General features: G+C 38.8%; 1 protein-coding gene across 3 annotated transcripts; it reads right to left on the reverse strand.

Annotated features, from left to right (window-relative positions):
* Nucleotides 1–1,799: 1,799 nt before the first annotated feature.
* Nucleotides 1,800–13,039, reverse strand: LOC121942269 (SUN domain-containing protein 2-like). Of its 3 annotated transcripts, none has more exons than XM_042485423.1 (13): nucleotides 13,026–13,039; nucleotides 12,584–12,655; nucleotides 11,241–11,400; nucleotides 10,225–10,275; nucleotides 10,045–10,095; nucleotides 9,890–9,928; nucleotides 8,950–9,144; nucleotides 7,722–7,859; nucleotides 7,388–7,484; nucleotides 7,128–7,243; nucleotides 6,804–6,977; nucleotides 6,515–6,604; nucleotides 1,800–5,419 (listed from the first exon to the last, which is right to left on the reverse strand). In XM_042485423.1, coding segments are annotated over exons 2-13 (1,230 nt in total). In that variant the 5' UTR covers nucleotides 12,586–12,655; nucleotides 13,026–13,039; the 3' UTR covers nucleotides 1,800–5,302. The 3 variants fall into 3 exon arrangements, with proteins under 3 accessions (XP_042341357.1, XP_042341358.1, XP_042341356.1); XM_042485424.1 differs by lacking the exon at nucleotides 13,026–13,039 and adding an exon at nucleotides 12,877–12,891 and having other exon boundaries at nucleotides 8,950–9,152; nucleotides 9,898–9,928; XM_042485422.1 differs by lacking the exon at nucleotides 13,026–13,039 and adding an exon at nucleotides 12,877–12,891.
* Nucleotides 13,040–17,370: the final 4,331 nt, after the last annotated feature.

Raw genomic sequence — 17,370 nt, forward strand, 5'->3', positions numbered from 1 at the left:
AAGGAAAGTCACATTAATAATTAAATATAAGATTATTGCTTTTGACCTGAGTTTGTGGTTTGGGATTGCTGCTAATAACTACTTGGTACCTTTGCCCTCAAAGCCAGCCCAACATTCAGCAGTTTTTCTCTATTGTCAAATCAAAGTTAAGCTGTCTATCAATAGGTCACTTTATATTTTAACTAATGGACAGAAGATATCAACTTGCAACATCTTGATTCTCAAGTCCCTCCACCGATCAGGGCCCAGCAGCAAGGAAGTGCATCCAGTAAAAAAGCGAGCATTTAACGCAGTGCTGACTGCGTTAGTGCTGATCAACATCCACTATCTCCCCCCGCTCATCGAGTACCTGGTTAGAAACTTTGTTCCCAGGTTTTTCATGCCTTCCTCATTCCTCACCGCAATAACCTATACAGCTCTCTCCATGGGCACTTTCGTTCAGCCGCTGTCTTATCTTGTCCGCACCAAGCAGCTGCCGAAGATGACATGTTACTGCGGTTCAGCTGCTGAGACAAAAACTGTGGCAACAGTTTAGAGTAGCCCTTCTTTCTCGATATTTAGGAACAACTGTAAGTGTTGAGCTGGGGCCTCAGTACAGAAAAAATATCCTTACTGCTTGTCTTAAGTCTTCCTATGAAAGAAGCATTATGTAAGATCTGGACATAATTTTAGTTTAAAACATTCAAAAAATGAACTAACCCTATCAACAGAGTGTGAAGAGGTAAAACTTTTGATGGATGTCTCTGACTGTATTGCAGAGATATTGACCGCTAAACTGCCAGGGACGGACCGTCCCTTCTGTAATAATACATCATTGCCTGAGAGGCGATAGTGAGTACTGTAGCCTCAAGTGTGCCGCAGGAGAGGATGAAGAAGTTGAGCCGGCCGGAGCACAGATTCGTCAGTTAGTGTGTCAGAAACACAGCTATGGCAGAAGCTCCAGAAAAACAACCAGTATCGGACAGAGCCAATGTTCCGCCACAAAAGAAAAAAGGAATATAAGATGAAGCAACTCGGACACTTGGACCACATTTCTTCATGACGACAAGCACGCAGACTCACAAAGTGAAAGCATTACCAGCCATAGTGATGTTGTCACGGCAGGTAAAAATGCTTCTGTAGTACCAAGAATATTAAAAGTCATCCTAAAGATAAGATCTGATTTCAGACTTAAGGGGAGATCAAATAGAAAATCATCGTGCCAGAAACGCCTTGAGAGTGCGTCTGAAAAAAATGGCTGGAGTGCCTGTGGAGCGGGGCTGCGAGACCAATAATGACACTGACAAACGGTGCAACTCCAGAATGGAAAAGTTGAAAATATTTTAACTTTTACACGCACCATAAAACTGCCAAAGCAATGCTCCTCGCAGCAGCAAAAGAGGAGCGCCCGACAGGCGCACTGTAGCATAGGGAAACAATAGTTTTGCTAGCAATGCTTTTCTAGCGACGCTTCCTGGTGTGATCAGGAAGTTTCCAAGTTCCTGTAATGGGGCCCAACATTTCATACATTTATTTTTATAATATGCACAATGCTATTTTGTTGTGTCTTTATAGAGATATATAGTTTCAGAGTTACATCTGATAACAGGCTACATATAAATGAAAAATAGTATGGTGGTAGTTTTTGTATGCCTTTAAATGCTTTTTGCTTTGTTTGTATCTTTTTATTTTAATATATTGGGTCCAAGTAATTTTGGTGCTCAACATAGATGAGCTAACAAGTAACTATAACAGAAAGTATGTCACCGAACCCAGGGACGGCTAAAGAATTACTTTATATGACAATAAATGCAAAAAGATAATGTATGACAATGTTTTATTTATTAAATCTGACAAACATCCCAGTTTACAAATGGGCATTGATAGTCCAAAACTCTGAAAACACTCCAGGCAGTTTCTGACTGTTGAATTCAAGAAACAACAGTTGTGATGAATGTCTGAATTTATTAAGGTAACTTACATTATCAGATGTGTATGAAGGTAAACCAAATAAACTGTTACACGTAGGCATCATTTGTGCGTCTGTGTTGCTTGCACTGCTTTACATTGATAAGAATATGAGAACGAAGAATTAAGTTGCCTGTATTCTGTGTTCAGGAAAGAGCACAAAGACAAAAGCATTTAGACTGTACAGGCTGCTCAACAGCGTTCAAATATTAAAACATGAATTTTAACTTTATAGTTTATATAAGAAAGAAAATATTTTTTTTTCCCAAATCAAATACACATTAAACATTACACTGTGTACAGTGCACAATAAAACAGATTACATCTGCAAAGCCAAATAAGATTTAAATGAATTACACAAAAGTGCTTCCACCAAGAGGAGGTCTTAGATTTATTTTAACACAAAATTAAGCATTAAATATGTGAAATGTTATAACTACAATCACCAGCTTAAATACAAAAATGTGATGCACTAACATTAGAAATGCATGTAAAGTGCACAAATTATATCAAAATAGAGAAGTAAATAATAAATAATTCCTGATGCTGAATATGTTATGATCCAAATTTCAATTGTCTGACAAAAAAAAAGTATTCTCTCATCTGTCTCTCTTTTTATACATGTCCTTTAAGACTAGTACGTATTTAATAAAGGAAATCAGTGAGAAATGGTGGATTTTAACCAGGATTCACCTGGAGAGCACTTCATAAAAAGAAAAAAATATTTCCTCGACCACCTCGTGTGTAAATGTTCTGTGTAACAAACACACAAAAGTAAACGGGGAACGATGGATTGACCCTGATATACACAGTTTTTGTCTGTTGTTTTAAGTCCAAACACATATTCGTTTATCAATTCATGTTCTTGGAATTCATATTTGAATACTCTCATTTTACAAAGAAATAACACCTTTCTTTTTTATACATACAAAAATCTGTGTTATTAATATTTGCACAAAGAATTCCATGAAGTCAACCTGACATCTTTCAAAAGATTAGAAAAAGAGGTTTTCAAGTATTCAAGTACCACTAAGCTGCATATGTATCTTTCATAGAAATATTAAATCAGACAACACTGATTAAAAAACATTCACTGCTGCCTGCTGTATAAATTCGACATATTGTTCAAAGGATGCAACATCCTGTCAGTCAAAACATCAACAACAACCAAATATCAGAGGAGTTTCCTGCCAAAAATGGTGTTCCACTATTCAAGATAACATGACATAAACGTATGATTTAGAAATTCACTGACTAGATCTTTATGATGTGAAGATATTACATATTAAAATTAATGAATTGTCCAAAACGGGCAGAGCATGTTAAAAACAAGCCTCTTCAACTTTTCAGTTTATGTCACTTATGTTGTGGGAGGAAGTTTTGAGGTGAAAGCTTGATACCAAGGTCAGTAAAGTTATTTTTAAAAAAACACTGTTCAGTAACATAAAGCAAGGCCTTTAACATTAAACTGTTAAAAAGAAATGGAATTTTATCTCAAAGGTAGGATTGTGCACTCTACTGATGTAAAGTAAGAAAAACCTGATAAACAGCAATAAAAGTTAAAAATGTTTTCTGTGGCACTCTCACATGACTGGAAGCACAAAGTTTCCAGAACTTTATGCTCCAAAATGGTTTAACTAGGTAGATTTTTGATTTTTAAACATAATTTACATTTCAATATTTACATTTATTCAAAGCCAAGCGTGCTCCAGTAATTGTGCACATTAATAAAATCTTCCTATGAATTCTGTCACTTTAACATTAAACAATCCAAAACATATCAAAACCAGCTGACACAAAGAAGAAAAACAACTCGACACTAAACATCTTTCAGTAGCATTTGGCCCTGAACGCACCTCAGACCACCAAATAGCTTCTTTGCAATCACTTGACTGTTATGGTGCGCAAAAGTCAGATGGAGGGCAGGAAGTGATAAATCCTTACACTGCGTGAACCGGAGACACGTGAAAGTGAGTGCATAAAAGCAAATTGAAACTCTTGTTGGATGTGATCCATGCAAAGCAAAGAAATGTGATTTTTCCCAAAAGAGGACCGAACATAACATAACCAACATTGTAGCACTGGCTGCTTGCTTTTGGCGCCTGCATTTAGCAACGTGACTGTTCACACAAAATGTGCTGCAGTCTCAAGCTCTGTTATAGGCTCACTATCTGCATTGATAGTTTCAGAAAAAAGTTTCTGACAAACACACTGTAGGAGCCATTAGTTATATCTGTGTTTTTTTGTCTGTTTATACTTTCTGTGTAAATATGCTTCACCACGGGTGGGGGTGCAGGTTAGTGTGGCTGGTAAGGCACATAAGGGGCACAGGTGTTACAGGCGGCGTAATCATGCATGTTTTTTCTGCTCGCTCACCCTCTTCCTCACTCATCATAAAGACAGCCATCACTTCATCACGGCAGGTTTGATCAAAATGAAAAAGTATGTTTTTTTGTAAATGTGCATCACTGATTAAACGTGAACATCAACCAAATGTGAATTCTGCCTGGGCATCTCATTGAAGCACGTCACAAACAGGACCCCTCCCACACCCAGCTGAGCAGCTAATAAGTAGGTCAAGATACTCGCTAAACATCTAATAATCTGTTATGACCGATTTAAAGGGTATATTAAATATGATATGATCATGATAAATTATAAAACATGCATCCGATGCTTCCATATATTTGTCAGTTGTGTCCAAGCAAACAGCAGGAGAGGCAAACAGACACACAAGAACACGCAGACGCCAACACGCACACGCATACAGATGAGCACAGACACACGCAAGCAGAGACAGAGCTCTCCATGTGATTAGAACATGCACAAGCATTTGTTGTGAACTGCTGACAGGCGGCGGCATGACAATTAAAACATCAGAGCGCTTCAGCGTCCAGTGTGAAGCTGGTGTAACGCTGCTAAAGTTAACTAATGTTACATAATGTTAGCTAACTTTAGCACTAATTTTCTACCTACTAGGTCAACCATTCCTTTAACATTTTTAATTAGTTGACTCTGCTGCCAGACTGAAGGTAACGTTTTTCATCCACATCTGCAGCTGTTTCTCAAAAATTATTTTTTTAACTTCTCCCCTTCACATCCAACTGTTTTGGGACTTGAAGTGGCCCTTGTTATTCACAATTTGATTGGAACAGCTGTAAACAGAGCAATTAATAGGCATTTGCACAGTGTTGTCATTCTTTGCCTCCAGTTGTCTGCCCTCCATCTCGACAGTCCACCGATGTATGATGTGATATGCAAAAAAAGCTATTAGATTTCTTGTTAAATAGAGTAAAAATGTATTTTATGATATGCTGGAAAGAGCCGTTGAATCACGGTCAGTGAGTGCGGTGTCTCATGTGGAGGCAATCTCTCCGTGCACACGGAAGCGGTAAAGACACGTGTATTCAACATGACCCCAGTTAGTGAGGACGCGTAGCTCCACAAATCGATACACCACGTCACTGAGGTTCTGCATGAGGAGGGTGGGGGCACAGGAGGAAAGAGAAAGAGGAGAAAAAAAAGGAAAAGTCAGAAAATGTAACAGAGTAAACGGTGCAGGAGAGATAAAGATGAAAAAAGATACATGAAAACAGAAGTTGTCAGATTGTTGTATTTTAAAAAAATGCAACACATCAGCATTAACATTTGTCAACATATATCAAGAGTAACTTGCCGTCAGTATCTTTCCCAAGGTTACTTTGACATGTGTACCGGAAGAGCCGGGGTTGTCTTTGAATTGCAATATCCAATATGAACGTCTTCGATCTAATCCTGACAAATATCATAATGAAAAAACTAAAACTAATCAAACATAATAAAACAAAAAAAAATTTAAGCTTATTTTTTGGGAATTTGTGCTTTCAATGACAGGACAGCTGCAGATTGACAGGAAAGGTGGAAGAGAGAGGAAGATGAAATGCAGCAAAGGGCTGCAGGCTGGAGTATACGGAGGTGAGTTAAACGTCGCCCCAAAATGAAACATTTTTAAACAATAACCAGCAAACTGAAACTCGCAAACCCCCTTTGAAAACTAAAGGCCTGTGTCCACCTAACGTTTTTTTTTTTCAGCAGAAAAGTGATGGCAGGGCACTGGGGAGGGCTTCATCCACCACCTCATAAAAGAGCATTCCCAGCACTTTTCTTAATGACACGCTGCTCGGTATTGTTTCTACGAAAATGACATTTGCATTAGCTATTAAGCTTATGTGATGCTACATTAGCAGAGGGTTGACAACACAGTTAACAACAAGCTTACAACGTTACTGTGATAAAAGCACAGGACAACACAAGCAACATCCATTGTCCGACAGCTGATCTGCTGCCACAAACAGGCTTCTCTGGCCCCGGCCGCACAAGAAAGGCTAAGTGTTCTTAAAAAAAGACATCGGGTGCGGCACTTTTTCTCCAGGTGGCAGCATGTAGCTGCAGATGCATGCTCCTCACAGGAAAAGATGCGTGCGCTTATAAAAACAATTCTCGGTGGACACAGGCCCTAACTGATTTAAAAATAAAAATCTATAACAAAATAAAAAGTACTGAATATGAAACATTGGTTCAAACTCACAGGCAACTTAAACGTCTGCGTCGACTCTCCATTCTCATCGTAAGTGAATGTCCCGAGCAGTGTTCCTTCTTCTGTGTCGTTTCTCATTCCCTGGGAAACAGAAGGCAAAATCATTTCCAAATCCAAAATCATTTAATCAACTGATTAAATAACATTTCAGCTCTTCTTGTATGTGTTGATTGTTCAGGTAGTTTAGGAAGGTTTGTGTTTGGTAATATTGTTTTGTCAGAATATTCCAGAGCAGAGAGACACATCTGCCATGCTGTATCTGTAAACTGGGAGCACTCACATAGACTTCAAAGTCTTTGGGGGCAGAGTCGATGCGGCCGGTGGGGGAGTTGTAGCGCGGCAGGTGATCCAGCGTCACATGAGTTAAAGTGATGGGGTGTGACAGAGAGATCACAAGAGTCCCCTGGACACCGTGAAACGCCCAACACTTCCCGGGGAGCAGCACCGGGTAACCCTGGGAAAGGAGCAGGAGACAGAGATTTTAGTGCCAGGCCAAACAGTCAAAACTGTATTATAATAAAGAAACACTGAGATGATGATTTTGTTTATAAACAGATTTAAGATGACAGAAGTAAGAAATAAAACAGAGACAACATGAATCTACCTGAATAACAGTGCGTGGGCTCTCAGATGGATACCACAGAGGGAATCCAAACAGGGTCACACATGCTGAACGAATGCGATATGTTTCTGAACACCTGGTGCTGATCACACTGGCTCCTGCACACAAACACACACAATGTAAAATAAGAGTTTAAAGCAATACCAGTATTGCTGCTTTTTCATTTGACTGTTTTAAATGCAAACATAACGGAGATATCTGTGAATAAATCAAAGTGAAAGTGACAGAGAGATGTTTCCAACCTTGAGTCTCCAGTGCAAAGTCGGCCATTTTGTCAGCCATGGGACGTCCGCAGTCTGAGCAGCTTCCTCTGTCACCTAACCTGATAGCATCCTGCTCCTGATTCACATTGACATACAGTACATACGTAAGTCTATCAATACATGGCAAGATTCAGACACATTAACACAGAAATCACATCATGTAAACAGTATTGTTCAGAAGTCTAGTAAAAAAAAAAAATACTACACCACACCAATAACAGATTTCCTTGTTCTGTGATTATGTTTATATGGTTTGGAGTCATTAACAGTTGAAGTGCTGAAACTGGCCTACAGTATCTGTCCCTCCACCCACCTTGATGCGGTCACTGAGCCACTTCTCCATGGCCTGTTGGAGCTCTGGGGTGAGTTGATTTTGGGCGGGGGCGGTGCTGGTTTCGGGACAGGGGGCAGGAGGAGGCATCAGCTGGATGGACGACCACTCCTGCGACAGCTACGAGGAAACAGACAGTCAGACAACAGCCACACAATATACAGGAAACAGGCCAGACTAGAAGATAACATGACAGGATTAATGCATGGCTCTGTCTTTCCTCACAAAATCTTAGAGGTCCAGTGTGTTGGATTTTGGGAGATATATTGTGAGAAATGGAATACAATATAATAACTCTATTTTGTGTTTTGGTCACCTTGGAATAAGCCGTTTATATCTACATAGGGAGCAGGTCCTTGTCTACATGGATCTCCATGTTTCTACAGTAGCCCAGAGTGGACAAACCAAACACTGGCTCTAGATAGGGCCGTTTGTGTTTTTTAGCATTTTCGTATTGGCCACTATAGTTCGAGGCCTCCACAACATTTTAAGTTATCAAAGAAAAAATGGTAGCACACATACGCAGGTGATGGGCTAATGGACCGTCTGCAACATGCCACACAGTGTCTGAGAAACACTAAATTGTAATGTGAAACTGCTTTATTCAGTGCTTTTATTGGTTTAATCTTTTGCAACCTCGTCAAACTCTTCCAAAAACATGATGAGAAGGCAATCAGCATCTTAACAAGACTTGGCCCACAAATGAGCAAGAAATGAGTAAAAGAAAATAAATTAAAAGGTTTAAGAAAATTAAAGTTAAAAACAAAATCAAACAAACAAATTCACCCCAAACCTCCCTTTAATTCCAACTAATTATAAGGTCATTCTCTCATCACCATTTACTATTTTTTAAAACTTTGTGGGATATTTCTTGCCAAGTTGGTCACTGCCCTTTTCTTACTGTTTTTTTTTTTTTCAAAGAAATCACACCAATATTCCCAAGATTCAAAGGTTTTAACAACTTGTGAAAGGCGTCTGAATGCAGCACATGAAACGGATGCCTATCTAGGTTTCACGGGGTTAAATCACTTGGTCTATTTGTTTTGGAGTGGAAAAGACCTCTGCTGGTAATTCAGCTTTTGTTAAAAACCTTCAAACCTTGAGAAGTTTCAGCTGGTTGAATGCAATCTTCAATGTTAGATGCTACTAAATCCCCCTAATTCTTACACATTTTACTTTTAAGTCCATCAGTTTTCTACATCTCTGTTACCTTTGCATTCTGGGCCTCTAAGGCTTGGATCCTGAGACCGAGACTGGTAGCAGAAGAGCGACTGACTGTCTGGTAATCCACCATCTGCCTGCCCAAACCAGCAAGCTCCTGCTCCAGTCGCAGCCGAGTGTCTGCATCCACAAGCTCAAGCTTGGCTTTTATATCCTGCATGTCCAGCTGGAGTCTCTCCTTCATCTGAGAGACAAAGATATGACAGAATCAGTCATAACTGGACTTACAGTGAGTTAAGAAGATATGTGTTAGGCAGTGACAGTATCATTCAAATCAGTCTAGAGGTTATGTGGTGTGAAAGGTTACTGCTGAGTATCCAGAGTCGGCATAAGTATAATTGAAAATGACATAACTAATGGATAGTGAACTCTTTGTAGCCCACATGCCACACTAACACACTCTCTCTGTCACACTGTGAAGCCAGGTTACTGAACAGAGTAGATGTTCAATCTTAAATGAAAACAAAGTTACCCCTTCGTGGAGGCTGATTAGCTGTTTTTTTTTTTTTTTTGGATTTCTCAGCGAGAACTCTAAAACATATGAATGGCTTCTTATTGAATTACATGGGGACATACAGATATAGCTTGCTCCAAGATTTAGCTTTATAACTTAATAAATTCTAAGTGCAACAGCAAGTTGGAGAGTTGTTCAGGCTTAGCAGAAGTCTGCACTTCTACAGTATTTGTAAATTACACAATATAAAATAAGACAGCTACAAAATTATGCAGAAAATCTTCCTATATTCTCTGCAGTTCCTCCTCACCACCACTAGATGTTAGTATAGCACATCTGACTCATGTTACTCTCAGTCTGCCTTCAGTCCTGGCCTCACCACACAGAACTTTCACCACCGTTTTTAACTCGAAGAGGAAAGAAATGAGAGAAGACACAAACAAACTAAAAGAGAGAGAAAATGAGATTCCCTTACCTGAGAGAAAATGTGTTCCTGCTTCAGCTGCTGCTCCTCCTGCAACAAACAGATACAGGTTACACATGAAAAAACCAAAACAAAATAAAGCTAATACATCACAGTTAAGGATTTTGTCATTTTTTTCCAGTATTTGCAGACGATTGGTGTCTTACCAAAAGACGCTGCAACTTTGCCTCTACAGCAGCAGACGTGACGGCTGAATCCTAGAAGGGAAAAATGGCCTTTAAATACTGTTGAGATGATAAAAATGAACCCACATTAACATGCTTAAACCCCCCACATTAACAGGTGTTTGTCATTTTAAATAATTTGTAGATGATTTGAGTTTTTACCAAAAGATGTTGCATCTTCGCTTCTACAAGAGCAGACACAACAGCTGGATCCTAGAGGGGGAAAAAAGTTTATTGCATCGACATAACCAAAAAGACCTGTAAGTTTTCAGGCAATAACCCATAAATAAATAGACGTTTGTCATAAGGAAGCCACTTTGTACTTATATTAAAGGAGCACTATACAATATTCAGAGTGTGTTCAGAGTAGAAACTAGCCGTGGACTGCTACTCTTCCACAACAATGGCGTCACGGTATTAGAGATAACTGCCAGATGAGCACAGCGCAGCGAGGTGGCAATACATTAGCTAGTGGGATACACACACGGGAGTCACATGCACCACAATAAATGCACGGCCAGACTGGCTACCATGACACACAACATAGAAGCTCAAAGTACAACACAGACGTAAAGTGACTTCATTCTCTGCCGATTATTTACTACCATATTAATGCTCTAAATATCATACAGAGCTCCATTGATCAATTACTTGTGTGTTTGTGAGTTTTAAAAATCATTTTAAAGATGACAGAGTCCCCAGACCACAGCTGACCCCAGTTAAGGGAGTGGCCAACAAGTCTGACACTTGAAACTTCACCCTGACACTTGTAAAAGAACGAGGTGTACACCTCCTTCTCTTCTCACTGAAATCTTTTAGTTACCCCTTCTCTATGGTCTGTTCATTCTAAAGTGTGTTGTTGTACAATGTTACAGTTTTTCTGTCTTAATGTACATCTGTTAAATTCCAAGAAATACACACTACATGCATAAATACATACATGCACAGGCCTACAAACTGTAAACAATGAAATGGACGCATTACACAACAGAGAAAAACTCTGGATCTGAATTTTTCTTAGTCGCTAAATTTAAGTTACTTGGAGAGGAAACATTCACAATAATTTAAAGTGCTCTTTCCACCTATTCACCCCACACACTCATCCATGCCAATCAATTTCAAATTAACCTTCACACATGCACACACACAACCAGTGAGATGAAGATGATCTGCCCTACCACCACAGGTGAAGGCTGTATGATGCTGGGTTGAGGAGGAGGAGGAGGAGGAGAGAGGCTGGGGAAACGGGTTGACTCGTGGGTTTTGTCTTTGACTGGGTCTTTGTGACAGCCATGCGGGAGAAGACTGAGGTAAACCAGGGAAGAAGGAACCAAAAACCTGGAGAAAACAGGAGGAGTGGTTCCTTAAGAACAACAAACAGAGACTCAGTCTGCACAACATCTTACAGCATGAACCCTCCAGGACACCGTCCCTGACATGTGAAACTCACTGACATTTACTGTGACTCATTCAGAGGCATCAAGGTGGGAACAAGCAGAGGAGACCAAGCAGTGCTGCTGTGCAAGTCAAACACACACAGTTTGGGGCAGGCCCTGCAGCCACCTCTGCTAACCAATTATTTGGGGGAAAACCCAGAGTACCACAAATCTGAGATGTCTTGAGGAAATCATGTCTTGTAGGTTGTTGTTTTTTTTTTTTTTAAATATACAGAAATATAAACAAAACTACAGAACAATAGTCAAATCTACTTTGGTTAAGTAGGTTCAGGGAAAATTTTGCCCAAATGTTGCATAGCGGAGATGGGGTAGAAGAGAACAAGGTAATACCTGATGTTCGTTGGCAGGTTTTATTGGCAATTTTTGTTTGTCACTCTGCAACCTTGAATTCCATCATGCAGACGTTGAAAAACTTTTTTGCATAAAACACAAACCTCACATGCATTGCTTTGTACCAGTTTCAGCAATGCCACAAGATTTTGGTTAATTATATAGACCAGAGGCATTCGGTAAATTATATATATATATATATATATATATATATATATATATATATATATATATATATATATATATATATATATAAAAGAGGTGTTGACGGAAAAGATTTTTGAGATTTTATAATACAATCTCAGGAAAAAAGTACAGGTATATGTATAAAGGAGAAAGATTAATTATAAAATCCTACTTCTCATGTCTTAGTATTTTTAACACTTGATAAATGAATTAAGATATTTTAATACCAATTAAGGCCTAACTTTTGGATGCATTCAGTGCCTTTGAAGACTTTTTAAGTACCTGCAGGAACCCTGTTTTAGCAATCTTGTGTGTCATATTTTCTAATGTGATCACAAAAAAATCAAAGTTATTTTCCCTTTGAACTGTCTCTTCCTCATGAGGAACATGGAAAGCTAAAATGTAAAATTTAAGGCATGGCAAATATACAAACTCCAGACATCCCAAAGACTGATAAGGTGTTGCCAAGTTTAGCTTTGGTTTTCTTTCTTTTCTAAAAACATTTAGCTGATGCAAACTTGAATATATCAAAGATTTATGTTACTTACATAGAAGTACAATGAGGAGGAGGAGAAACAGACAACAAGCCTTCTTCATGCGATCGCTGACTGAAGAATTAGCTGCAGGGACACAAAGAGAAACTGATTTGCTGGGATTTCGATAAACTGGAGCCAAATCACGTGATGATTGCGAAAACACACAGCAGCATGTATGTGGAAATGTGCACACATGCTCTACAAATCCACTTAATGCTGGAAAAACACGCACAGGTTTGTACACATGCTCATACAAGTGCAAAAATACATAAATACAAACTTAAACACGTACACCAAAACCATACCTAAAGCTGCCGCATGCATTATTTTTGACTGTGCTCCAGCTGCCATCAATGTAACTGAGTCTAGACAAAATAGAAGAAATATGAGGTTATTACAAAGACATGCAAAGACACACACATGCAAACACAAACACATGCTTTTCATTTCTCACCCATTAAACTACAGAAGGCACTGCTGATTCTGCTCCTGTATCCGGTACTGGGAGCACCACTGTCACTGCAGATTTTACTGGTACCACTGGTGGTGGTCCCTGTGGGTTTTCTGTGTGGGCCCTCAGAGGACGAGTACCCTGAGCTGTCCACGCCGCTCTGACTCAGCTCCTTGTGGTCTGGTCTGAAGTGTAATCCTGGCCTACTGGAACTACAGAGTCCACTGTAGGAGCTCTTCTCTGGAGGTACTGAGGGGCAGCGTATTGGCATGTGACCCCGGGATGATGACGGCGTCAGCGGTGGCCGAGGGGTGGCAGTGGTGGAGACGTAGGGCACGGTCCTCATGATGGGCTGGGTCTGGCTGCTCAAGGGAGAAGGATTCAGGTCTGAGAGGAGGACGGAAGATGAGACAAAAATAGAAACAGTCAGCTGTGAATAATTAAATAATTTATTATTTATTAATTATTATATTATCTATTTTCTTATGCCAAAAGTTGCAAGACTATTTTTCTATTTTTATTGACGACAGACACTATTTGTAAATTAATCATTACATTTGATCAAATACTTTCTTTCAGACATCACTCTAACCTTTGTTTTTTTCTTGTAAAATACTTGACAATTTCACCTCTTCAGGTCTCTAAAAGTTATTAAAAGAAAAGAGCTTAACTTAACCACTTGAAACCTGAAACAATATCATTTTTCTTATTCTGCTTTCAGACACCTTTTACAGGTATTTAAACTTTTGAAACTTGAACAAAAACTTGAGCAAAAACATGGGGCACTGAGCAAAAAAGGCACTGAGCAACTTCATAAGAATCATCCCACAATTCCAAGAAATCAGTAAATTTACGATTTTTAAAAAATAAAAAGCTATGGAAAAATGTGTAGGGAAAAAAGAAAAAACCTGGGGGAAAAAAATATTCATAATAAAATTACATATTTAAAATTATTTTACAGAAATAAACACTTCTTTTTTTTCACTTTCTCTCTCATTTTCTTCTTGCTTTCAGGTATTTTTCTTGTACTTGTTACTAATTTATTGCTAATTTTGGGGTTGTTGCTCATTGCCTCCTTCCCATGTTTTCAAAAGAAATCAAGCCAATTTGCTCAGGTTTCAAAGGGTTTCTGTAAAATGCCAGAAAATGTTTAAAAAAATGCAGATCAATTGCTATTGAGATGAGCTATATACATGTCACAATTTTGCTCAGCTCATTGTGACATCTTTCATAACTTTTGTCCGACTAATGGATCAAAACTCACAATTATTCTATTCACACTTTTACAAAACTAAAAAGCATCAAATCCTCCACTTGAGATGCTGAAACAAGTGATAAATGTGGATAAATCAACTGAGCAATTAACCAACTAATTGTTTCAGCGCTGCTCTGAAAAGTTACCAGCCTGGTTTCATTCATGCTATTATTATAACTTTTGTACTGACAGGATATTATGTCATTATTTATCTTGCACCAATATAATGTTGCATTGTTTTTACCATTATACTGTCCTGCAGTGATGGGCGGCTCGATGCTAGCAGAACTGGCATTGCTGTTGGCTCTGCTGGGGGTTCGGGAGGCGGCTTTGCGGGTCCCAGCCTTCTTCTTGAAAACCCTGACAATAATAAACAAGACACCACACGCACAGGAGGGCTAAGGATAAAGATTATTTATCATTTTAAAGTTTGTAAATCAGAGCTGATGACTAAAATCAAAACTGAAAGTGCATTAGCACAGACACACACAGACACAGACACACACACACACACACACACACAGAGAGAGACACAGATACACAGAGTTACATACTTGACAGGGTTTTCACGGTAGGAAATGTTTGTCACACTGCTGGAGTCAGATTCTTCATCTGAATTATAGTAGCCTCCGGACACCAGGCGAGAACTCCTACGGGACATGACTGAAAGACACAGAGAAAAATAACATGACGTGATTTATCAGTAATTCACAGAGCTCCTCGTTGCCTCTCCGATCAGTACATACTGGCAGCAGGTGGTCAGTACATTGCATCATAAACATCATGATTTCAGTTTCACGGGGTGAAGTCCACAAGGAACACCGCTGCACTGTGTTTAGATTTGTGTATTCATGTTTAACACATACTGAGCAAAATGTCATTTTCCATCAATTACTGATAAAAATGTATCACACAGAATCCATCTTTCCTTAAAAAATAACTCCACACAGTAGCTGGTGTGAAACTGAATATTGACTATTTTCAATCAACTGACTGAATGTTTTTTGATCAGCAGAGAATTAGAAAATTCAGATTCAGGCTCATGACATTAGTTGTTTTAAAATATTTCCTTTGCACTTCTGGAAGCTTCATCTGTTGGATTCCCAAAACATCATTATATCCTAGGAAGGCACAAAAACCTTAGACTGTACAGAAAGATTGATGACATGTCTTCTCGTACTCCCACTGTACAAAAATAAAGCCAAAATATCCCACATACGGCTCCTGCCATCTTGTGTCCAAGTTGTCATTCGGAGCCAGAGTTTGCGCAGCAGCAGTTTCAACTTATCTTCTATAGACCCAATTGACCAATTGCAAGTAGCACCATTGATTGCACGTGCACTGATTAGTACACACAGCTGTCAGTCGTGACATAAAAATCCCCATTTTTCTAGCGTCAAATAACAAATTAAAACCAAACTTGTAAGAAAAACAAACACCTGAAAATATACAACAGGGTGATAAAAACTACATTAAATGAAAAATAAAAGGAAAAATCTATTTGACATGTACTTTGAAAATAATTTTGAATCATGTGATCGAGATGTCTTGGAGCTGTCAGGTCATCCATCGTTATATACAGTCTATGACACATGCACTTAAACTATGTCGTAAACTGATTTTCCATAAATGATTAGGAGATAGCTAGCATGACATCAGATTTCATATACATGAGAACCCATTGATCCTGCCATTAAACACCTCCTACATAGTACAAAGAGGAGCAGTACTACATCTACTAGTAGGACGCTTGTTAGCGGAAGGAGTGGTACGTAGGGGTGGAGCATCAGCAGCAGTGGGTGGTTATATTTTAGCAGTAGCAGTGGCACCAGTAGATAAAGCAACAGTTAATAATGATAGTACATTTGGTGCTAGTGGTAGATTTGGTTGCTCAAAATTAGTACCATTAACTTCCCAAATGCTGGTAAAATGTGCAAATATGTAAAATATGGTTAATTTGCTTCACTCACCAGTTGAAAACAACAAACAAACAAAACAAACCAATGGTTATCTCAATCCTTTGGCTGGTGGACAAAAAAGTAAACTAGTGCTAATAGTACTGCTACTAAAAGTATTATTCACAAAAGCAGCACAAATAGCAGAAGTGCTGAAGTAATAACAACAACAAAAAAAACGATATCAGAATCAGCATCAGCTGCAGTAACAGCAGTAGCGGTTACTATGCAACCTAAAATTGTGGTAGTTCAGTTAAAAGTAGTCACAGCAGCAGTAGAAGTGGTATAGACTGATAGTAGTTTAAAGTGCTTACCAGTACAGTAAAAGATACAGTAGCAGTAGAAGTAGTAAAGTCATAGAGAGTCTCTGACAGATGCTCTCATGCTTAATCTCAGCAGTCTGTAATCCAACTAATCTACAGGAGTTATCCTGCTGCCCAAACACTTGCTGAGACTAACAGAGCATAGCTAAAACACCACAACACACACACACACACAAATGCATTTGAACACACAAGCTTCAAGAACAAAGACAGACACTGTTAGTGGGCTACGGCACAGACACATTAAGAGTAAAAATAATTAAAAGCAATACTGCAGAGCGACAAAACACACACAAATGCAGCATACCTTAACAGACCCACCATACTTAAAGAGAAAAAAACTTGAGAAAGAATTACAGTGAAGCTGGTGATGTAGATTAGGAGAGAAAACTATAGCTGCACTACATTGTGGTAATGTTTGCTAGAAAGTATCCATCTGGTTAACTTCCAGAAACGCTGCCATCACAGTCATTATGTAACAGACATCTTAAGAGGAGCAATCTGATTGGTCAGTGTGTTCTTACAGTGCAGGTGATTAGCATAAACCACAGCTCACAAGCTTTACCGCCTGCCGCACCAACTCCTGTAGCAAGCAAACTCTCATGTTTCCCCTCAGATTCATTAAAATAAAACAGAAGATTTAAAGATCCATCTGCTGAATACATCAGCATTTTTCAAAAACAACAAAATATTTTAGTTTGTTTTCTGTATTATTGCACAGAAAGATTTCTTATAAAGCTTGCTAATGTTACACTACTGTACCTACAATTATAGTTAGCCTCTCATATATCACTGCCAACATATATACATTAATT

The sequence above is a fragment of the Plectropomus leopardus genome, chromosome 4 (genome assembly GCF_008729295.1).
Source record: "Plectropomus leopardus isolate mb chromosome 4, YSFRI_Pleo_2.0, whole genome shotgun sequence".
Classification (NCBI taxonomy): Eukaryota; Metazoa; Chordata; class Actinopteri; order Perciformes; family Serranidae; genus Plectropomus; species Plectropomus leopardus.

Coding starts and splice junctions, on each gene's coding strand:
- LOC121942269 (XM_042485423.1), bottom strand. Junction 7,485..7,721: donor GGCTCAGTGACCGCATCAAG/GTGGGTGGAGGG, acceptor AATGTGAATCAG/GAGCAGGATGCTATCAGGTT. Junction 5,420..6,514: donor CGCAGACGTTTAAGTTGCCT/GTGAGTTTGAAC, acceptor CTCCTCATGCAG/AACCTCAGTGACGTGGTGTA.